Source organism: Caretta caretta, chromosome 10 (assembly GCF_965140235.1).
Source record: "Caretta caretta isolate rCarCar2 chromosome 10, rCarCar1.hap1, whole genome shotgun sequence".
Lineage (NCBI taxonomy): Eukaryota > Metazoa > Chordata > Testudines > Cheloniidae > Caretta > Caretta caretta.
Window position 1 is genome coordinate 79,332,233 of NC_134215.1, and position 24,212 is coordinate 79,356,444.

The 24,212-nt window shown below is 43.4% G+C and overlaps 1 protein-coding gene across 8 annotated transcripts in view; it reads right to left on the bottom strand.

Moving 5' to 3' along the window:
* The window catches only part of MEGF11 (multiple EGF like domains 11), a 380,480-nt gene that overhangs the window by 14,186 nt on the left and 342,082 nt on the right, over positions 1 to 24,212 (bottom strand). For 5 of the 8 annotated variants that reach the window (XM_075133231.1, XM_075133230.1, XM_048866669.2 and 2 more), the window contains 3 exons: positions 22,396 to 22,514; positions 13,008 to 13,074; positions 1,415 to 1,471 (listed from right to left, as the gene is read on the bottom strand). The exons of 1 other annotated variant lie outside the window; for it this stretch is intronic. In XM_075133231.1, coding sequence (XP_074989332.1) covers positions 1,415 to 1,471; positions 13,008 to 13,074; positions 22,396 to 22,514 — 243 coding nt within the window. The remainder of the gene's footprint in view (positions 1 to 1,414; positions 1,472 to 13,007; positions 13,075 to 22,395; positions 22,515 to 24,212) is intronic. 2 more of the 8 variants (XM_048866670.2, XM_048866673.2) reach the window with 1 other exon arrangement.

The following is a 24,212-nucleotide window of genomic DNA, read 5'->3' on the forward strand; positions in this document are numbered from 1 at the left end:
GGCAGGAGCCAGCGGACGGAACCCCAGACTGGCAGCGGGCTGAGCGGCAGCGGGCTGAGCTGCTCAGTCCCCTGCCGGTCTGGGGTCCCGGCCACCAGCCCCGCTCAGCCCACTGCTGGTCTGGGGTTCTGGCTGCCTGCCCCTTGCCAGCCAGGGTCCCGGCCGCCGGCCTCACTCAGCCCACTGCCGGTCTGGGGTTCTGGCTGCCTGCCCCTTGCCAGCCAGGGTGCCCGCCGCAGGCCCCGCTCAGCCCGCTGCCGGCCTAGGTGAACGGAACCCCAGGCTGGCAGCCGGCTGAGCGGGCCGGCGGTGTAAGATCAGCATTTTAATTTAATTTTAAATGAAGCTTCTTAAACATTTTGAAAACCTTGTTTACAGACGACAATAGTTTAGTTATATCATATATAGACTTATCGCGAGAGACCTTCTAAAACATTAAAATGTATTATTGGCATGCAAAACCTTAAATTAAAGTGAATAAATGAAGACTCGGCACACCACTTCTAAAAGGTTGCCGACCCCTGTTCTAGAGGGATACTGAGTCCCCCTTGTTTCACCTTCTGGACCAACCCTACAGTCCTCACTGACCCAAAGGTTCATGGAAGTCAATGGGTGTCTTGTCTGAGGAAGGGTTTGTGGGCTCAGGGCTCATTATGTGTGGGATTCTCACCTTCAAAACCTGAATAACCCAAGTCAATTAGAAATAAAGCAGCCCCTGGGTTTCTGACATATAAAGGAAGCTGGGCTCGGGTCTGAGCGGTGTTCAGGCAAGTCCTGTGTGCTCCACCGTTCCAAGTTGCATTCAGCTCAGTGTTTGTTTAATTATTTAATGCTGTAGTAACTGATTAAAATGCCTGTTGTATACATTCTCTTTGGGTAGCTCACACTGCTTTGATAGAAGGCAGTTTGTTTTTATAATAGTTTTGTGCACACTGAAAGGTCTCCTAAAGAGCTTTACCATGCAATACGTTAAGTGACCGTAGTGACTTAGCAGGCATACACAGCAGCCATTACACGTTCAGCAATTGTTCCTCAAAGCCTTGGTAGTTATGCAGGCTTAGGGTCTTCAACTGTGCTAGGGACCTTTAACTTCCACCTAGCTAGACACATCTTGGTTTACCAACTCATCCAAATGACAACAGCAGTGCAGCACCCCCTCAAGTATTACACTAGTTATTAAGCCTATGACCTTGTGAAGACTTGCATCCATAATTTAAGGGTCATACACCTCTGGCTCAAAGTCAAGAGGGCCACTCACTGAGCCATTAAGGTATATTTTGTACCTCATCATTCTGCTGCTTTCTTTTCACAGGCAACCATTTTTCAGGTGTTCAGGATTCCTATCTCACCTCTTCTACCACAACCCTCCTGCCAAACTCCTTGCCAGGGTTACTGCAGGCATTTGATACTATACCTTTGAAGCTTTTTTCCATTATGTATGTGTTCTGACGTCTATCCATCCCACAAGCACCTGCATAAAAATGATATATAATGGAAAACAAATGAATATTTATGTAAACTGGAGTGCTCTGACTAATGCGTAGCATATACTCTTTCCCCTCTGTGCATCAAGGACCCTCGGCATGGGCTTAGCTTTAAACAGGTGCTCGAGCCCCACTTTGACTTCAACGGGACTTAAGCACATGCTTGAAGTTAAGCTCATACTTAAGAGTTTCTCTGAATAGGAACACTTTCCTGAATCAGCACATCACGTCAGACCATCCTTCAGGAGAGCAGGGAGACACCCTGCTGATAAGCTCACTAGTGAAGCAATTAGTTTAGATGTATGCAAAACACAAAACCGAAACACTGCAAACAAACCAATATAACACTAGAAGTTTCAGATTATGGACCAGTTTAGATTGCAAGACAGTTAATTTTAGGGGACGTTTCATCTGTGGATTTGAAAGTTATCTATTCACTAGCTTTGGTTCAGAGATGTTGACTTCACTTTAAAATCTGCACATGATTTAATAAACAGACAAGACGATTATCCTGAAGTGGCTGCACAGATGGCTGAAAGTGTAGCAATTTACAGCGGGCTGCCAATTTCAAAGAAATTGACTTATAAAATTCCATAGGAACATGCCACTCAAGTTACTTGTTTGGGAGGGGATCCTATTTGATTTTACCAACTGGTTTTGCTTAAAATCACCCCAGGTAACAATCAGGCTTAAGAGAACACCAACAATAGCTCCTAAATTCTTCTTAACTCCATCGTCTGGCATTTCTTACAGTCTAGCAGAGCCAATGCAAACTCGGTTACAGAAATAGCACCATATCGCTATAACTTCTAAAATTCACAATCAAGGAACCAAGCTATGTTGTTAGAGAAGCCCTGTGAATAAGATGTTCAAGGATTCTCCTAACTATTCATCCTGAAGTGTCCTTGGTCTCTGCAGGGAACAAGAACGATCTTTCACCCACCCACCCCACAGCAGCAACCTGCAGTATCCACACGGCTCCTCCTTCATGCCAGAGGTGGTGGCTGCAGCCTTGTTTTTCACTGAATAAGTCACCATTGCCCTTAGGTTACCGACAGTCCAAAGTTAAAAACCATTGGCCCTGATTCACAACTACTCCATCCCTGAGCAGAGCACAGGAAAGGGGGCTTGAGGGGCAGGGCAAAGGTGGCTCTGCACCACCATAGTGCTCCCTGTATTCTGGAGCTTTGCTTCCCAGAGCCCGCTATGAACCACCTTCCTGTCCCAGCCTGCCTCTTTCTCGCCCTCCATCCTCTGCCAGCATATCCTCCAGGAGCTGGGAGCAGCGGGACAGGGCTGCTCTGGCAGTTCTAGGCCAGTGGGGGAGCCCTCTTACATAGGGTATTCCCTGGGGGTTATTTTTGCCCTCTTGAAGGCCCTTTTATTTTGCCAGAGTGGCAGAAAGGGGCTCCAAGTGCAATGGAGAACTGGTTCCAGTGCAGCTGAAGTGGAAAGAACCTGTGTAAAAATGGCATCTTCTCACTCAATGCAGTGTCTCCTTGTGTGTACCAGAGTCTCATCTGCTTGCATGAATGGAGATATAAGTGGGCACACTTCCCCTGGGGTTGGTGGTGTGCCAGGAGGCCTTTCACCTCTGAAGTGGAGTGTGCAACTCCACAGCATTCCAAATGTGGGGCACTACCTTAAGGGGACATTGAGCCCTTAATAGTGTCCAGACTAACTGTAGAAAGAGTCAACATTCAGAGCATCAGCCACGAGGAGCAGAACTATCTGGCCAGCACAGTTGCAGAAGTGGGGATGGAGAACAAATGGTGGGGAGTGTATTGTGCAGGGTTGGGCAAGGAGGAGGAGCCAGATTACAATGAAATAGTAATTGGGATGGAGATAAGAAGTTCGGCCTGTATGGAATAGAGATGGTGGCAGATACCTCACTTGAGGATTAGTGAGGTAGAGTGGGTTATCCCAGTATAAAGGGAGCAGCAGCAGTCTGAGCCTACAATGAGCAATGGGTGGGGACCATAGGAAGGGACACTGCTTATGTAATGCAGTAGTATCATGTGAAGAGTCCCCGACCTACAAAAGCAGTAACAGAGCAGAGAGGAACAACCTTGCTTGGTGGCTCAGAATCCTCAGAACATGACCGAGTCCCTGCCAATGGCTTGAAAATATTGATTAAAGCCACCATATTTAGAGAAAAAACAAGCATGGAAGAAAATTGGAGCGATGCTGTAGGGCGCTATCCCAGTAGATGTTAGGGATTAATGAGCAGATAATGATGTCTGTAGAGAGGAACGGCATGATTTAGTGACTTATCAGGTCAAGATTTACCCCAAGAAACAATAACTCCTGTTCACTGAAACATGAAGACAATCTATTGTGACAGGGTCAGGCCAGATGGCTACAGGAGAGTGATAGAAGGCGGATATATTAGCCCCAGGTTAAGCAGGTCCCTTTTCCCTGGGTAAGGTAACGGGCAGTTCCAGAACAATCAGGAACTTGCTGGAACCAATTAAGGCAGACAGGCTAATTAGGACACCTGGAGCCAATTAAGAAGCTGCTAGAATCAATTAAGGCAGGCTAATCAGGGCACCTGGTTTAAAAAGGACCTCACTTCAGTCAGTGAGGGGTGAGCAAGGAGTTGAGAGTGAGAGGATGTGCTGCTGGAGGTCTGAGGAGTACAAACGCTATCTGGCATCAGGAGGAAGGTCCTGTGGTGAGGAGACAGAAGGTGTTGGGAGGATGCCATGGGGAAGTAGCCCAGGGAGTTGTAGCTGTCACACAGGTGTTATATGAAACACTGTAGACAGCTGTGATCCACAGGGCCCTGGGCTGGAACCCGGAGTAGAGCGCGGCCTGGGTTCCCCCCATACCCCCAATTGGATACAGGAGGAGTTGACCTGGACTGTGGATCCCACCAGAGGGGCCTGTCCCCCGACCCACTAGGTGGACCAGCAGAGACTGTGGGGATTGTTCTCCTTCCTTTTCCCCATGCTGGCCAGTGATGAGGTTAGCTGAGTGAACGGCAGGTTTGAGCCACTAGCAAAAGTGGCCAAACTAAGGGCTGCCGTGAATCTCTGAGGCAAACAAATCCGCCAATAAGCGCAGGACCCACCAATAAGGCAGAGGAGGAACTTTGTCACACTATGTACAGTATTGTTTTATCTATGCTGGGTGCCCTCATGAGATGTATACAGAAATCTCTTCATTACACCTATGAAGATCTAAACCAACGTCCTGATGAAAATTTCTGAATAAACTATTGGTGACTGTTGTCTAGATCCACTAACACACTCCTGCAATTTGGTAGTTCAGAAACTAAGAATATAGATGATTAGCTAAGACAGTAAGAATGGCCATACTGGGTCAGACCAATGGTCCACCTAGCCCAGTATCATGTCTTCCAACAGTGGCCAGTGCCAGAGGCTTCAGACGGAACGGGCAATTTATCGAGTGATCCATCCCTTGTCATCCACTCCCAGCTTCTGGCAATTAGAGGTTTAGGGACATCCAGAGCATGAAGTTGCAATGCTGACCATTTTAGCTAACAGCCACAGATGGAATTATCCTCCACGAGTTTATCTAATTCTTTTTTGAACCCTGGTATACTTTTGGCCTTCACAACATCCCATAGCCATGAGTTCCACAGGCTGACTGTGCATTGTGTGAAGTACTTCCTTATGTTTGTTTTAATCCTGCTGCCTATTAATTTAATCAGCTGACCCCTGGTTCTTGTGTTATGTGAAGGAGTAAATAACACGTCCTTATTTACTTTCTCTTTACCAGTCATGAATGTATAGACCTCCATCACCCCCTTAGCCATCTCTTTTCCAAGCTGAACAGTCCCAGTCCTTTTAATCTCTCCTTGTATGGAAGCTATTCCACACGCCTAATACTTTTTGTTGCCCCTCTCTGTACTTTTCCAATTCTCATATACCTTTTTTGAGATGGGGAGACCAGAACTGCACACAGTATTCAAGGTGTGGGCATACCATGGACTTACATAGCAGCATTATGATATTTTCTGTCTTATTAGCTCTCTCTTTCCTAACGATTCCCAACATCCTGTTCGCTTTTTTGACTGCTGCTGCACAATGAGCAGATGTTTTCAGAGAACTATCCACAGTAACTCCAAAATCTTTTTTGAGTGGTAACAGCTAATTTAGACCCCACCATTTTGTATGTATAGTTGGGATTATGTTTTCCAATGTTCATTACTTTGCATTTACCAACATTGAATTTCATCTGCCACTTTCTTGTCCAGGCACCCAGTTTTGTGAAATCCCTCGGTAACTCTTCATGAGGGCCAGATTCTGATCTCAATTCCATTGGTGTAACTTTAGTGTAACTTGTACCATTGACATTGGCAATACACATAACTCCTGAGTCACTCCAACTGAGAGCTGAATTTGGCCTTTAGTTTGTGAGCTGCTTGGAGCAGGGACCTCAGCTTTTATTTGTCTGCAAACCACCACGCACACTTATGGTAATATAGGAATAATGAGATCTGCCTTATCCAATTACTTTCCAGGTTACCAGGTAGGTCAATATTTTGCTGCATAACTTTGCAAATATCCTTTATATTTAAGATTTGTCTATTTCTCATTAAAAGGAGAGATGAGGCTGAGCCAAAGCTCATGATCCAGACGCCCTGATCGTCCCAAATGTTCCCATCCAAATCCAGCCTGGGCCCATCTCTAACAGTCACCTCACCTATTGGTTTTAACTATTTTTTTGACCAAGCTTTTCTGAATGCACAGGACTCAGTCTTGCAACCTCTTAACCATGCAAACAGTCCCTACCCAGATGAATGGACCATACCTGCACAAGTCCCACTGAACTCCCTGGGGCTACTCATGTAAGGATGACTTGCTAGAATGAGGGTTTGCAGAATTGTGCCTGTAAAGCCCAGTTTGTAAACAGAAAGAACCTTCTGGAGATTCTCCTTGCTTACCAAGTTTTCTGTGAGTGTGTATTTGCGTATCGTTGGACAGTTAAAATGGAAAGGCCAGGAATTAGCAGGCTTGGTTAGCATAATGCAGCTGAGTGAAAGGAAAGAATACAGCATGCAGCATGGGCATGAGGAAGGCTGATGTCTGCCTAGTGAAACACTAACCCTCGGACTGCAGCAGTTTAAGTTAGGTCTCTGTTACCTAATGCAATGTCAGTCATTTCCTTATCCTCCAAAATCAAAAATGTGACCTTTCAAAGAACCTCCCAGTGTAATTTTCATGACTTTTCCCCTCTTTTCTAATGCCTAATAAGCTAAACACAGAAACCAAACCAGGCCGGAAAAGAGGAACAGAGAGCACACGGAGCCCAGAACAGAACATATCACATGTTCACTAAATGTTGGGTAAAAGTGACAGAAAACTATGACGACTAATGTTTTAAACACATACTGGTATGTGCCCTGTGGTAAGGCAGCTGCCAAAGACAATATAATTGCTAATTTTATTTTGAACAGCATACCAGACGGACCAAAATAATGATCAACTCACCTTCCACTGAGCCAGGGAGCACTGGTTGACTGATCCCCATGTATATGTATACATATACATATGTGTATTCCATATATGTATGTTCCATACACATAGTATATTTCAGAAATGTTTCTTTCGTTGGAGCGATCTGGACTCAAGATTTGAAAGAGATGAACGGAAAACTAACAGGAGTAACATCAACACAATTCAACCTAATTTCCAAAACCCTATGAGCAAGATCCCCCCACACCCACTTTCTCTCTGCTACACAGGGCCGTCCCTACCTATTTTGGTGCCCTATGCAGCCCCCCCCGGCCTCCACGGGAGGGGAGTGGGGGGAGGAGGGGCTGGCCCCAGGCCTCCACGGGAGGGAGCTGGGGGAAGTGGAGTGACCTCACCCCAGCCTGCTCCGCTCCCCTGGCTCCCAAGCTTGGGGGGAGGGGGGAACTTTCTTGTCAGCAAGTTAAAGAAGTATGGGCTGGATGAATGCACTATAAGGTGGGTATAAAGTTGGCTAGATTGTCGGGCTCAACGGGTAGTGATCAATGGCTCCATGTCTAGTTGGCAGCCGGTATCAAGTGGAGTGCCCCAAGGGTCAGTCCTGGGGCCGGTTTTGTTCAATATCTTCATAAATGGTCTGGAGGATGGTGTGGATTGCACTCTCAGCAAATTTGCGGATGATACTAAACTAGGAGGAGTGGTACATACGGTGGCAGGTAGGGATAGGATACAGAGGGACCTAGACAAATTGGAGGATTGGGCCAAAAGAAATCTGATGAGGTTCAACAAGGATAAGTGCAGGGTTCTGCACTTAGGACGGAAGAATCCAGTGCACCGTTACAGACTAGGGACCGTATGGCTAGGCAGCAGTTCTGCGGAAAAGGTCCTAGGGGTGACAGTGGACGAGAAGCTGGATATGAGTCAACAGTGTGCCCTTGTTGCCAAGAAGGCCAATGGCATTTTGGGATGTATAAGTAGGGGCCTAGCCAGCAGATCGAGGGACGTGATCGTTCCCCTCTATTCGACATTGGTGAGGCCTCATCTGGAGTACTGTGTCCAGTTTTGGGCCCCACACTACAAGAAGGATGTGGAGAAATTGGAGAGAGTCCAGCGAAGGGCAACAAAAATGATTAGGGGTCTGGAACACATGACTTATGAGGAGAGGCTGAGGGAACTGGGATTGTTTAGTCTGCAGAAGAGAAGAATGACGGGGGATTTGATAGCTGCTTTCAACTACCTGAGAGGTGGGTCCAAAGAGGATGGTTCTAGACTATTCTCAGTGGTAGAAGAGGATAGGACAAGGAGTAATGGTCTCAAGTTGCAGTGGGGGAGGTTTAGGTTGGATATTAGGAAAAACTTTTTCACTAGGAGGGTGGTGAAACACTGGAATGCATTACCTAGGGAGGTGGTAGAATCTCCTTCCTTAGAAGTTTTTAAGCTTGACAAAGCTCTGGCTGGGATGATTTAATTGGGGATTGGTCCTGCTTTGAGCAGGGGGTTGGACTAGATGACCTCCTGAGGTCCCTTCCAACCCTGATAGTCTATGATTCTATGGAACCGCCCCCACAGCACTCACAGGCGGTGTGTCTGGGAGCCAGGGGAGTGGAGCAGGCTGGGGCTGGGTCACTCCACTTACCACGACAGTGAGTTCAGTGTCGGGCCTGGCTGCAATCTTCAGGGGAGTGGGGCTGGGACGGGGGCCTGGGGAAGAGCCGGAGCAGGGGCTGGAGCAGTATGGTGCCCCAAATTTCCTGGTGCCCTACGTGGCTGCATGCTTTGTGTATGGGTAAGAACGGCCCTGCTGCTACATCAGGCTTTCATAACCCTCTTTTGATACTGGTGTTTACAACACTCCTTAAAATTCTCCTGCAGGGCACCAGAGCTGCTGAGAGATGTGTGCTCTATTATTTTGTTAGTTGGAAAAGGAAGAAATGTGAAAATATATAATATTCCAGTTCTGGAGACCCTGAATTTAGGGAAAGTTTGGGTCTGGGTCTAAATCCACAGTATGCTACTGGCCTCTTCTATTACAGACCACACCAAAATCCTGGACTGAAGCATTCTCCCAAAGACCCTGACATTTGAGAAAATTTTGAACCACATTTGGATCTAAACATTATGGCTCAGGCCTATCTCAAACAACTGAAGCATATCTGTATTTGTAATGGCTGCTTAGTTGTTGCAAACGTACCCCAAACCAGGTGCTCAGACACTGCATTTGGGGACAGCATCATAAAAAGCCCCATGGCAGACAGAATCAGCCATTCTTGTTTACAGCCTGTTCCAAGACTTGATTAAATTAGCAAAATGATGTGGTGGTTTTTTTTAATGTATTGAGTGGTTTGAGACTTTGGACGTGTTTAGTATGTGCTCTGGAGGCTAAAATCTGTACACTTTACTGATATTTTTTTCTCCATGGTGCACACATACTAGCCTGTTATTGTAGGGTGTCACCCACTCCAGAATAACATGACCCAGAATATTCTACAGCCAGACAAACAGGCAGTACATTCAGTAAATTCCTGGAATGGGAGGCAGGGAAGAGAAAAAACAAAGACAAGCCACTCCCTGAAGCTGACAGGACTAGGTTTCATGCAGGTAATGCAGGCAAGTAATAAACCCCAAATCAAAGTCTATGGCTCAAATACTGATCTCTCTGCAGCTCATCTATGACAATAAGTTGTGTACTGGGGTTTATCTGTCTGAAGTGTGCCTGTCACCATCAAGGTTCCTCCAATCCCTGTAAACAGATACGATTACCTCTGTGCACCAGCTCTGACCAACCAGTTTAGAATCCAGGAGGGAAATGAGCCAGTTATGATGATAAAGTCTGATGGAGATTTGACTGAGATCCAAGTAGCCCTTCCACATATTCCTAAACAACTGAACATGTGAATACTGTGGACTCAATTAAAAACCTGGTCCCTGCCAAAGCCTGCCATTCCTTCTCTAGTGAGTTCACTTTCCAGCAGGAATCAAAGGGATGAAAAATGACTACTCAGTAAAACAAGTAAAGAATATGCTGATGCAACTGGGTGAATCTGGCCCATTCTATGCTACTTAAAGCTCTTATTGCACTTTGATTCTGCTTCTTGGATCTACAAGTCTAAAAGGCATTAGCGTGCACTAAGGAAGTTGCAAGGATGCTGGGCCAAATTCCATACAACCCCATTGACAGCACTGCATATGGATGACTCACTTATTCCTGAGTTGCTTTCCTTCTATTGGGTCCAAAACAGCTCCCATTAAACGCAACGGACAGACTCACATTGGGAGTTGGACTGAACCCTTAGTTATAAATGTAGAGAGTTTGTTAATGCAGTGGGTTGGTAATAGTCCGCGCCCATGTGCTCAACCATTCTTACACAGTTCCGTTCCCATGTTCAGCCACCAATGGATAAGCTGTCACTAGTCCTTCCCACAGTGATCTCTCACCTCGATTTTCGTCATTACTGGACCATGATTAAAGGGCATGCATCTGAAAGATGGCACCATTCCTTTGCCCATTCCTCCCTGCCCCAATTACGATCAGTCCTTTAGATGGGAAACTTGAAACATGGCTCCCAGACAGCATTTCTCTCTCTCTTTTCCACTAAGAAAAAAAGGGAATGACCCATAACCCAGCACAGACAGATGATGTAAACTGGCAATTGTGGGCAATCAAAAGGAAAGATGTTTCCTAAAGGTGTAAAAACACGTCCAGCCTGCTGGAACAATCTTAACTGTAGAAACCACAAATATCTAAGATTTACTGCATAGGTCCCCTTAGGATGATAGGGAGAAGGAGAAAAGGTTACCTAAGGTTCTATTTTGTCATCTACACATGCAGTTACCTTTATTAGCTATGCGCCGGAATGGCGGGGGAATACTGCACAGGAAAAGCCTTCTAGCATGTCCAAAATGCACCCCCTAGGTCCTTCCAGAGATAAAGATATACACACACACACATATATATAAGTAGTTACTATGCCTGTGCAATAACCAGTTTCAAGGTCTCAGGTCCAAGCAAGAATGTAGAACTGGAAAATTCTTTCTGAATTCGTAGGGCTTAACATCTGGATATTTCGGAGTTAGTCTCCAAAGAGGGATTCTCAGATTTAATCTTATTTTCTGGAATTTGTGTTTATAATAGTTGCAATTTCTAAGCTGATTGTAGGAGCCTTGGGAGCTGATCCTTTGGTCTGGTAGGTCGGAAAAGCACCTCCCTCAGCACTATTGTCTCAGCAAGAGAAAACAAGTGAGATGGCTGACGAAGGAGCCAGAGAAGCAACGGAGGACGATAAGAGTTTCCCATCCGTGGTGGTTGATCTACCACTGAGCATCCATGGATTTGTCTTCCCCATTTCCACCTAACCTACACGCCTACTGTTTCTGGTGCTCTGCGGGGATACAATAAAGGAGCAACCCTCTGCCACCATCTTTTGCCCAGTGTATGGTTTTGGGATCAGGATCCAGCATTCAGCCCTATCGGGAGAAGTTCCATTGAAATGCTACTCCCTGGAAGGGCTGTGAAAAATATTTGCGACTCAGAATTCGAGGTTTTCACAGTTCAATGTGAATTTGAGAAGATGGGCCGACTCTGAGAGGTTTATTGCTCAAAAGCAGCAGCATTTTCAAATGAGAATCTGCTCATTTTTCATGCAAAAGTGGCCGGGTTTTGGAGCAAAAACCGCAACATTTTGAAAATGGGGCTGGGGGATCATCAATTTCCATGCCGAAACTCAGAAAAAAATGCACATTTTTTATGCGTCTATGTGAAACTGAACGTTTTCTGGAAAATTCTGATTAAAACAAGACATCTGGGCTACAAAGTGGAATGGAAAGAAACTGTATCTATTTTTCCTTGAGATCTAATCTGCTCATCATTATTGAATGTCACTCTTTTTGTATCCAAAGGCACCTAGAAATGCTTCTGCTAGAAAAAAAAACCACACAGGTGTGCAAACCAAGTCTGGTACACAGGAGGTGCAAGAGGCCACAAGCAAATGAAAATAGTGTTTGCAAGTAAAGGAGTGATAAAGTGGTAGAGGAAAAACTAAGATGAAGACAAACTTCGTTTGGGCAGAATTTATATGCCTTCCCCTCAATCTCCAAACACACATCAGGATAGCAGCAGCAGCTCTATGAATTATCATGCAGATGAGCACATCAATGGCTGGTGACGCAGAAAGCTTTGCACTGAAATCCTACAGATTTGTGATTTTCCTGAAGCAGGAATTGAAAATGACACTTGGTCTATGGGCATAGGCACTGCTATCCTCAGTGCCAATGACGCACTGTCTAACCAAGGAAATAGTGACAAGCGTAAGGCCCAATGGTATTTCACATTCATTCCTCTGCCTAGTGTGTTGTGAGATCTCACATAATTCTGCTTACCACTAGCCTTTCTGCACACTTTATTTTCAGCAAATGCGTTCTGCCATTGACGAGCTTCATTTCAGGTGCTCAGACAGGATAGCTTTTGAGCAATATACAAAACATGGCATTTTACCTTCTTGGAGGTACCAGCTGCTCAAACCGTGTCAGAACTCATGCTGGGGAATGGAAAGGAACACTGGGCCTGATTCACTGTTACAGTTGGGTTGCTTTGTACCACACTGGTGGTGCCAAGCAGATCTAAAACTGGCCAGTGGAGGATTAACTGGGATGTAGTAGCTCCTACCCCACCCCTCCTTTCCAGCTACAGGCTTCAAAGGGAATTTTGATGAGTAAGGCTTATAGGGTTCTCAACTTATTTACTAATTTATATCAGTTAAGCAGGAAAGAGGGTCAGAAATCTTAACTTGAATGAGTTTCACTGTTCTAAGTCAATTCCAAAAAGACATCCCATGCATGGAATAGATCAATGTGGTTCAACAGACCAAACCAGAAAGCCAGATCGTCCACTCAGGTTTCTGCAAGGTGTGGTTTGTGGTAAAGAAAACTACTGTCAAGTCTAAATCTTTCACCACTAGTAATTCTTTTAGCGAAATAAGGACAATGCCAATATTATTTTATTGTTAGTACCTTTATGGATGACTGAACTGGACTTGGAATTGCTCTAAATTCTACTTAAATCATTAAATTGTTTAAAATTACTGACCTAGTTCATTCAAATAGCTGTACGGTCTCCGGTCTGCAGTTTCTCTGTCGGGGACTTTGTTACTGAGCTGTTCAAAAAGCATGACAATGGGTTAACACTGAAACAAACAACCCTACCACTCAAGACCTTGACTCAACTATACCATAAACCAAAATGGTAGGTGACTATTACTTCTGCCTCATCAACTCAGTTCTTTATATATATATAATTTGAAAGTTTTTAGCTACGATATGGGAAAAATCACAAAGGAAGGACACTTCACCAAGTAATGTACACAAACATGCTGGAAAAAAGCATGACTTCCTAGGGTAACCATTAATTATGAATCAAATGTTTGTGCAAATGGAGAGACACACTGGCAGCTTCAAAACAAATGATGAAGATGAATATAGCAAAAAAAACCCTACATAAGCATGCAGGCATGAGCTGTTTGGAATAAGGGGGATTTAATTATGCATCGATATATTTAGTTAACAGATATAACAGGTACAAGATTTCTCACAATTCAAGGAAAATAACATCAAGAAGAACAAGGCATGAAGCCACAGGCAGATCTGCCAACACAATCAGAAGGGAGTCCAGGGCTTCCATCCATACACCACTGCTGGAAAGTTTTATCTTAGAGACTGGCATCTGGGTCATGCCATGTGCCAAGGCTGCACTAGCAGCTGGCTTCTGTGCTAGAGCAGATAGAGAAAGTCGAAAAGAAAAACAGCCCACGTTGCCAGCAACAGAAAACAGCAGCGTCCGGTGAAGGCTGCTATTGTATTAAGCACATTACCATATGCTCCTGAGTTTGCTGCCATTTCTAGAATGTATGTCAAGATAAGCCTAAACTGAGCCAGGCTGGCATTTAGTCACAAGCCTGGTCTAGGGGGCACTGCAGAGACACAGTGGCCCGGAAGCAGCACTGGAGAGATCGGTATCTATCTGAGGCATGACCTCCCTAGTACTGTTCTAGGGTGGGCACTTTGCATCAACCACTGAGCTGGTGCACAATGCTCCCCTTGTATGTTGACCTGTGCAGATGGATTTTGGCTCCATTCCCACACTGGAAGGAGCAGAAGGAAAGAGTCCTTATGCACTCTGGTGGTCGTGCCGGGCTCACTCACATTCTGGGTCTCTATGCAGAGAGGTTAGCACTACTGAATTTATGGACCTTACATTTAGAGCCAAGGTGCCTATGGACAAACAGGAAGGACCTCTGATTTGCTGTAGTCACTACAGCTGGTTGGGAATTTTCCAATGAAATGTTTGGTCAGAAAATGACAATACACTGAAAACAAAATTATTTGTAGGAAAAGGGCCATTTTGAAGAAAAATGTTTTGAAATAGAACCATTCCATTTCAACATTTTTAAATGAACATTTTGGGGTGTTTCAAAATTTCAATTAATTTATACCAAAAAAAAAAAAAAAAAAAAAAGCAAAGCTCAAACTCAAAACAAAACATTTCAAACAACATGATTTGAAATTTCTCTTGGATTATTGTTTGCAAACATTTTCAAGATTTTGGTAGATCTGGGGCCAGGAAAATTTTCTGAAAGCTTGAAGACTCTCTTTGGAAGGAAAAAATGTTTCCTGCCCAGCTCTAACAGTTATCTAGTTACTGCGGACACCATGTTACAAAACACAACATTTATTTCCCATGCTCCGGTGTTTGACTTTAGCCCGGTGTTTCTGGCATTCCTGATAGTTAGAATGGAAACACTACGGTAAATTTCCAACTGCATGCAGTGAATCTGATATACAAGCGTCCACTTTTATTTCAAACTCAGAACAAAAGCTACCTCAGACTAAATTCTTCTATACGATATCTATTGGTGTGTACTGAACCATATGTAGTGAGCTTAAGGCTAACAGGTTACTCAAGAAATGCATATAAAGTGTCACTTTAATTGTACAATCTGAAATTCACTATTCCTAGTGTAGAACAAAACTTCCCATGGTGCTGGGTGAGTGCTCCTAGTGCCGTAGTGAGACTGGAACTGTGCAAAGCCCATTCATGCTGTGATTCTCATGTGTTCGTACCACCAGAATTTCACTTTGTTCTGGGTTTGAATGGATCTAAACCTCCGTGTGAATTCCAACTGAAACTGCCATGTTTCACCTGGCTCCAGCACAAAGATGTCCAAAGTCACAGTTCTAATGTGAAAGCATGAATTGGATTTGCCTGAAGGGCTCAGTGAACTTTCCTAAATCATGGCTGAGTTTGGAGTTAGTAACAACACATGGAATTGGACAAGATCCTTAGGGGCTTGTTATTAGCATTGCACGCAGCTCTGTATTGATGCTCTCTTTTAGGGAGTGCAAGGTGTGCATTTGTATTTTTACTGGTGAGACTTAGTTTCGTGCAATTAAATCTGTATGATTATGGTAGAGGCTGTGGGCATGGTAAGTTTAAAAAAGGCCAGGTACATGGGAATCACAAACCCTGGAGCCATTTAAACTTAGTGCAGCTCGTGGTAGAGGACAAACCCAATGCGCACTGCCCCAGTAGGAGCTCCAGGAAGCCAGGTGCCAACAGCAAGCACCATGCTCCCCAGAGCTCAGGGGAGGCATGGCCACTCTGCTACCTTTTGGAAATCTGCTGCCAGGCACTCCCTTCTGTGTCGGGCAGCTCAGCTAGCTGTTGTAGAGGTGGGGAGCATGGCAATTAGTTCATCCCATTTAAGTGCCTAGCCTTGTAGGGTCTTTGAACTTGGGTGGGTCCAAGTCCTGCAGCCAACACTCAGGGGCACAAGCTGGGGAGGCTCCTTATGCCATGTCCCTTTCCTCCTGCACCAGGGCAGGGATGGACACTCTTGCTCTTAGGTTTTCCCGGAGTTTAGTTTAAGGGAAGACTTGTAATAACCATGGGCCAAATCATTCAGTTCTTACTCCCCCACACTCACTTCTAATTGTTTGGAGGAGTCCCATGTTTTACATATTGAGTACCCATGTGGATTGGTACACACACGGGGAACCCATAGAAGTGCAGGACTGGAAGGGACCTCAATAGGTCATCTAGTCCAGTCCCCTGCACTCAGTGAAGGGCTAAGTAATAACTAGACCATCCCTGACAGGTGTTTCTCTAACCTGTTCTTAAAACCTTCAGCAACAGAGATTCCACAACCTCCCTAGGCAATCTGTTAGAGTGCTAAACTACCCTGACAGTTAGGAATTTTTTCCTAATGTCCAACCTCAACGTCCCTTGCTGCAATTTAAGCCCATTGCTTCTTGTCCTATCCTCGGAGGTTAAGGAGAACAATTTTTCATCCTCCTCCTTGTAAAAACCTTTTATGTACTTGAAAACTGTTAGCATGTCCCTCCTCAGTCTTTTCTTCTCCAGACTAAACAAACCCCATTTTTTTAAATCTTTCCTCATAGGTCTTGTTTTCTAGACCTTTAATCATTTTTGTGCTCTTCTCTGGACCTTCTCCAATTTATCCACATCTTTCCTGACAGGTGGTACCCAGAACTGGACATAATACTCCACTTGAGGCCTTATCAATATGGAGTAGATTGGAAGAATTATGTCTTGTATCTTGCTTACAACACTCCTGCTAATACATCCCAGAACGATGTTTACTTCTTTTGCAATAAGTTACACTGTTGTCTCATATTTAGCTCATGATCCACTATAACCCCAGATTCCTTTCCACAGTACTCCTTCCTAGGCAGTCATTTCCCATTTTGTATGTGTGCACTCAATGTATAAAATACAAGAGACGATAGCTACATGTACATATGTAAACCTATAGTACTGTGGTTCTCTAATTGCTTTCTGAAACAGTTTAGCTGTGCAAACCAGCATTTGTTGGCTCAAGTATCCATTTGTGTACACAATACCCCACTTTATAACTCCAGATATGGGGATTCAGTGTAACATGTCTGCATGTTTATTTTCATGACAGGTGTGATTACACCCGTTAAACACACAGACAATTTGGATTAATGCTAGAACACTCAATTTGAAGGAAAAGAATATCAAAATTGATTTTTTTCCTAATCTCTGTGAAAGATATGCTTTAGTTCTACCAAGACTATTAATCCAGGGTAGTCCTATGACCTGTGCTAGGCACAAGGTCAGACTAGATCATCACAATGATCTCTTCTGGCCTTAAAGCCTAACACTCTATTAATCTAACGTTAGATAGAACAGACAGAGCAACAGTAGCAATGTCTGTTGCTTTATTCTATTCCTTCAAATTTTCTGTCTTGCCTAGCCAGCAAAGCTAAAATCTGTTATCAGTCCATTAGTCATCTCCCCGCCAGCCTCTCAGCCTCTCTTCTCATTCCCTCATCCCCAAAAGATAGACAGAAGCAGAGACAAAGATGATAAACCTTCTGGTTGCATGTGACATTTCTAATCACAGTCATTCTGCCTGAGAACAGTGGCTGGTGATTGGACATGCTCGCCCCTGGGCTGGCTCCTCTGTGTATCTGGACTGAACTAATAGACGAGATCGGAGTCATTCGGTTTTTATTCAGCATTTCCTTTTTCTCTCTTTAAACCAAGGAAAGCATTGACAGAGATGATCATATGCCATGTGCAGGGATGGCATAGTCATAAACGCAGACAAGTAGCAATCAATCACTGAAAAGCAGATAGCTTTGCAACTAGGCGTGGAAGGATTAGATTTGTATTGGTAAATGTCAGTTTCACTGTACACATGAACCGATAAAAAAATATTCCCCCAGATAATAATTGAAATGGAGCTAGGCAAAGTACGAAAAATGCTGCTCGAGGACGTATTAGAGTTTGATTTAAAGATATTTGCTTTGTTTATTTTGACATGGGATGTTGACAAGTTGTGATTTTTCAGTGTTGTTGTAGCCATGTTGGTCCCAGGATATAAGAGAGATAAGATGAGTGAAATAGTATCTTTTATTAGACCAACTTCTGTTGGTGAGAGAGGTGAGAGAGGTTTAGAGCTACACAGAGCTCTTCTTCAGGTCTCGGGGGGGGGGGGGGGGAGGGGGCGAAAGGAAGGCAATGTGTTTCCAGGCACAAGCAAGAGATCCCCAGCTGCTTACCCTGGATTAGCCCTAAAGGGCATATACAGCTTGCTAATTATAGAAGCTTCTATTACCTTTTGAAACTTAAAATTGTAACTCATTTGTAAAAAGAAAAGGAGTACTTGTGGCACCTTAGAGACTAACCAATTTATTTGAGCATAAGCTTTCGTGAGCTACAGCTCACTTCATCGGATGCATTCAGTGTGAGCTGTAGCTCACGAAAGCTTATGCTCAAATAAATTGGTTAGTCTCTAAGGTGCCACAAGTACTCCTTTTCTTTTTGTGAATACAGACTAACAGGGCTGCTACTCTGAATAACTCATTTGTATATCTATGTTTATCTGCTTTAACCTTGTAAACAACTCTCCTGTTTAAGGAATCTTTATATAGCTTATTATAGGGTTGGCTACAAGTGTTGTCTTTGGTGAGAGATCTAAAGTGCAATTGAACTGAGGCAAGTGACTGGTCCTTTGGGACTGGGAGTAACTGAATATTGATGTGGTTCTTGGTGTAAAGGACCATCTATCACAAAGGCAGGCTCAGCTGGGTGGCGAGATAGACTGGAGTGATTGACGTTTACTGGCATTCACTGATAAAAATCTAATCCTTTCAAGATGATTTAAACTCAGCCCATTGAACAAAAACTGGACATGAAGAGCTTTGGACCAGAATTGATTTAAAAAAGAAAATAAAATAGTTGTGGGCCATTTCTGAGTTTTTACAATGCAGTAATTGTGTGAAGTCTGATTACAACTGTCTTTTTGTTCTACGTTAAGTTATTTTCTGCAAAGATGGAATATTCTTTTAATCTTCCGTGGAGAGCAACTGTTTTTGGAATTTTTTCCCTCTTATAGTAAATTTTCCCGATGAATAAAAATCCTAGCATATAAACTTATATAAGGCTGAAATCTAGTTCTTATCTGGGCAAAACTTCCATTGAGATCAATGAGAGTCTAGCCTGAGTATAAACATCACTAGGACTATCTGGCCAACCATTTGCAATCTGACACGGATGGAATTTTTGAAGAAGCTTAACGTTAGCTAAGTAGCTAACTCCCTTAGGCACTGATCCTGCACCACAGATGTCAATGGCAGTTTAGCCATTGATTTTAGTAGCAGCAGGATCAAGCCCTTAGGAGCCTTTCAGAGTCCCAGCCTAAGTCTCTGTATAAGTGTCCAAGGACCAAGTGAGCACAAGCCTCCTTGTTCCATATTTGCAACTTTCATTCCTTTCTTTGGTAAATTGAAGTCAGAACTACTTTAATGAGGTTTTTTTGCGAACAAGTTAATTTTAACTTGTGGGGTGTCCCAGCGACCTCTGTTTTGCAATTTCTAATTTCATGTGAAGCTTTTGGTGAAGTGTAGAAACTGCTTTAACAGCTGCAGAAAAATCAGGAGCCTACGGGATTGATGCTGCCGCGCTTAACAGCACTAGCTGTCCTTCTTCCCATGAATGGTTCCAGTGAACTCAGTGGAGTCCTTCTTCCCATGAATGGTTCCAGTGAACTCAATGGAGTCCTCCTTCCCATGAGTGGTTCCAGTGAACTCAATGGGAGGTTTGGGTCTTCAGCACATTTAAAGATCAGGGGAGGCAACTAAAAGGACCGACATGAAGAATGCAGATATGGAATTGAATGCCCAACTTTATTCATCCACGCTGGAAAGTTTTGACCCAGCAAATGTTATGGCCCAGTTGCAGGGAAGTCAATGGAGTTAATACCAGGGATAAATCTGATCCAAAAACAGCACAACCTGAATCATTATTCTGATTTGGTAAATACCAGCTATATGCTTGGTTCCATATAAGACCCAAAAATAAAGATAGTCCCTGACTGAAGGGGCTAACAACCCAAGAGACAGGTAGAGACATTACAAAGGGTGAAATTCTGACCACACTGAAGTCAACGGAAATATTGCTATTGATTTCAGTGGCAGCAGAATTTGACCCAAGTAACCCAAATAATTTGATTAGTAACCTCACTCTTATGGAAGGAAGATGCTTCTCTTTCTAGTTTCACTGTCAGAAAAGAAAAACAGGCTTGTCACTCAGACTGAAGTCTGGCATGAAAGGTGAGACCCTCCCACAAGAGAGGAGTCACTAATGGCTCCTCATTTTGCTTCTGCTTAAAGCCATCCCCACCTACATTGTTTCCCGGTCAATCTGGCCAATATCCTGACCTCCCTTACATTCAGTGAAACTGACTCTCTGCTGTTGCAGGCTACACTGAGCAGGGGGGAACACAGAACAGGAACTGGGGGAGGAGAGAAAACAGGCAAGAGGGTGGAAGATGGAGAAAATGCAGGGGGGATGAGACAGGACGCAGGTAAAGGGATGGGGGGGGGGAAATGGAAAGGTTAATAAAAGGAGGGGACAGCAGGGAGCAGGAGAGGGAGGGAAAAATAAGAGACTGCTAGTGGGAGGAAAGGAGAGATGGGGAGAGAGTGACATCACTAGAGAGAAAAAGAGTTCCCAATCTGGACCAAGGTTTGTCCTCTCCTCTTACCCCTCCACCCAGGTTGTCCCCCTGCCCTCTAATATGGGAATCTTAGAACAGCTCCAGCTCAGTGCCTCAAAGGCCTGCTGCCTCTTATCGAGTACAGGGATGCTTATAAATCCAACTTTCTCTGGTCTAGGCACACTCAACACCCCAGGGAATTCCTGTCATTTTCTTCTCGCACTTTTTTGTGCTCTGTCCCTGGGACCATTGTGCCCCAGCCCGCACTGTAAATGGACATGTACTCCAAGTACAAAGTGTACACATTTCACTGCAGAGAGCGCGGATGGCATCAGGCAAACGGTTTAGGAAACGAAAATCATTAAGGTGGCTGTTAGGGGATTTATACGCTCTTTTGTCTTACTTGTCTAGAAAACTGTATAGAGAAGCAGCACATTAGAGGCCAGCCTATCTAATACAATGCTGTAGCACATTCTCATGAATAAGAAAGACAGTGAGGAACCTAGAAGAAAAGCTAGGCCATATATTTTCATAAGTACACTACGAAAAATATAAAATCCATTGTTTTTCCATTTAAAACACCATGACAACCTTTTAATTGAATGATTGACAGAGGGCAGTAAAGGAAAGGGAATGGCTTCCAGTCTGGTCTAAAACGTTCTCTGGGTTTTATGCCCTTCCAGCAGCTGAATATTTTAAGAGGTGAGGTGACAAACTGACACTCTTGGCTGGGAAACCAAGCTAGGTGCTTGCTTTGACCTTTGCAGAATTCATTGCAATTATTTCAGAAGAATTAGCTGTGAAGGCTCATGCTGGTGGAGATGAACCTCAGTTTTCACGACTATTAGCATTTGCAGTTTCAATCTGGGGAGCAAAAGCGTAAAATGTGGAGGGGGGCATCTACATGCAAAAAATAACGCATTAACAACAAAAATCAATCAATCAATCTATTGAAAAGGCAATTCCATTATTTACATATCTGCCTTAACTTTTCTCAGCGACATCTGTGGAGCCAAATTTTCTACTATATTGGAATGAGATTTTCTTTTAGTATTCAGGAGGGAGGATGCATGGAAGCATTTTGCATATCCTTTACAGTAGTATTACTCTTTTTTTCTTAATATTGCCCTGGTGGCTTTCTGGTTAGAAGAGCTACATTTGGCTCAGAATGATGGAGACCATCACTTTTTGAGCAGACAACCCCAGTTAAATCAATTACAACTTTTCCCTAAAATAATCGCTTGCTTGGTGTGGCCCCACAGGAAGAGTTATTCTCACCACTGAACAGTGTCTAAATGTCATGCCAAGGTGTCACATTCTGAACCCTTTAATCACAATGAGTAGTACCGTAGACTGCGAGTAAGTCCAACTGAAGTCCATGGGAATGCGCTGAGTAAGATACTGCACAATGTAAGGGTATTATACTCAACCTGAAAGAACCCCTACTGAGCAGCAGTAAGTACTGCTGGTGGTCCCTTAGCACAATGTCCACCAAGGGGCTAGATAACTTCTTGCAACTTTCCTTGAAGTCTGGGTATTCTGCACAGGGATTGATCAGTTAAACAACTAACAGTGAAGTAATACGGATTATTGAATTTATGGCTCGTTCATTTATTTTTGATTTATTAAAAAGTGGAGATTTAAATTTAAATAAATGCCAGGACAGCAATTCGATGGTTTTTCCATGACGTAAACTCAGATTGCTAAAACGTTGAGCTCCATTGTCCCCTTGTTGCTGAGGCTCCAATTACCATGCACAGAGATCATGCAGATACACATATGGGACAGCAGACCTTTTTTGTGTAACTTAGGCTGAAGCATTAGGATGCTTCGTTATTAGAATGTTTAAAATCAGCAGTCAAAAGGCATTACTGTGGTATATTTCCTTGAACTGATAAGAACATTGCTACAGTGGGGTGTGATAATATCTACCTTACTGGAGCTGTTTCCATCCAGATTATTGGTAAAGAAGCGTGAAGTCACACCACATGACAGAGTATGGTAGCTTGGATTGGAAAAACAATGTACACTGCTGCTACCTTGAGATACATCTGGGAAGAAAACAAGTCATCACAAAATACTTTGGAAGCCAAAAAGATACTTTGGAAGTCGCAAATGGGTAATACACTTTAGGGAAGATCAGGTCCCAGAAACTGATAAGCATACACTAGTAGATATATCATACATTTCCAGATCAGTTAAATTATCTTGTATTGACTTAAGGATGGTGTGGAGCTCTTTACTATTAACATACAAACGATTACAAATCAGCCACAAAAGCAAAATATTTAAGCAACATGTAGTTTTATCTTTTTGAAGATGATCAATTAAAAAAACCTATTTTCTGGTAGACAAAGTGCATTATATTTTAAAGATGAAATGCAAAACTTGGAGAATGGCAAGTCTATCACACACTTTCTTCTATAGATTAAACCATCTAACAGTCAGTTTACAAAAATAGTATTTATGAAACATTTAATTACAACCTTTTATTACAATGAGTGTATAATATTAGAAAGAAAGGTCCTGTAAATGTCTGTACCAAAGGGTTAAACATATTTTCTATAGCTGTCTTTGATCAAAAGCTTAAAGGAAGGAGTTCTATACCACTGAAATGCAAACCTCAGTAATTGTATTGGTGAGTTAAAGGCACATTTCTGTATTTCTTTTGTTAATTAAGAACACACTTATTCATTGTACAAAATATTTTACCAAGAGTAGCATGGTATTGATATTGGCAATTCTCCTGTAAACACCAATCCAGATTTTTTTTTTCAGTTTAACAATAAATTGTTGAAATGTGTCTTTGAATAGCAAAGGAAAGGATGATAGGTTAGAAAGGTTAAAAAAGAAACAGCACAAGAGGCCAAGACCTGTAAAGAGCAAACAGATTAGTTTTACACAACACATGTGCGTATTCATGTGAACATGTACTTTGCTCTGCTGACATCTTGTGGAGATCTAGTTTGCAAAGTATTCAGTTGTTAAGTAAGTAAACGTTTTCATCTGTACTGTGCACAGAACAGAAATGCTAGGGCAGAATATGGAGTAAAGAGGCCACACATGAACCTACACCTTTGACCAGGCAGACTTGTTGCTGGATCACCCAGAGCAATTTAGTGAAGAGTTGATGGCAGCAAATATACTTTGACTGCAATACAGAGCTGAATTCTTACATTAACTGTGATACAAACTTTCAGTTTCAGGTATTTTTGTGACCCTACTGCCAACAAAGTACATCACACCAGAGTACTGTGATTCCAGGCCTGAAGGATTAAAGGTGTATTCTGGTCACCTCTTACATAGTGTTTTGTTTGAAGGTTTCTGTATTTAACCTCCTTCAGCTAGGATTTGTGCATCTGTCTTTAACCATAGCATCCCAATAACTAAACTCTTTTCCCTAAGTACTCAGCTACGACAGTGCGAGGGGCTTGATAAGTATCTAAATATGTAGACAGACAGATCCAGAGTGAATATACAGTATGGACAATGCTGCGCATTGCAGGGGACAGGGAGACTAGCTGGCCTGCCAGGACCTTACCATCCTTAGGACTAGAATTCTGTGACATTTACCATCAAATTTAACAGACATGGCCACCACTGTGCAACTGCAAACGAGAACTGCAACTAGAACATAAACGTGGTAGCCGTTATGTGCTCATCAGAAATACAGGAGTTCACACACAGCCTTGAACCTGCTTTATTGAGAGACTGAATGTTCCCCAGGATATCTGGGTTCCCCCTCTCTT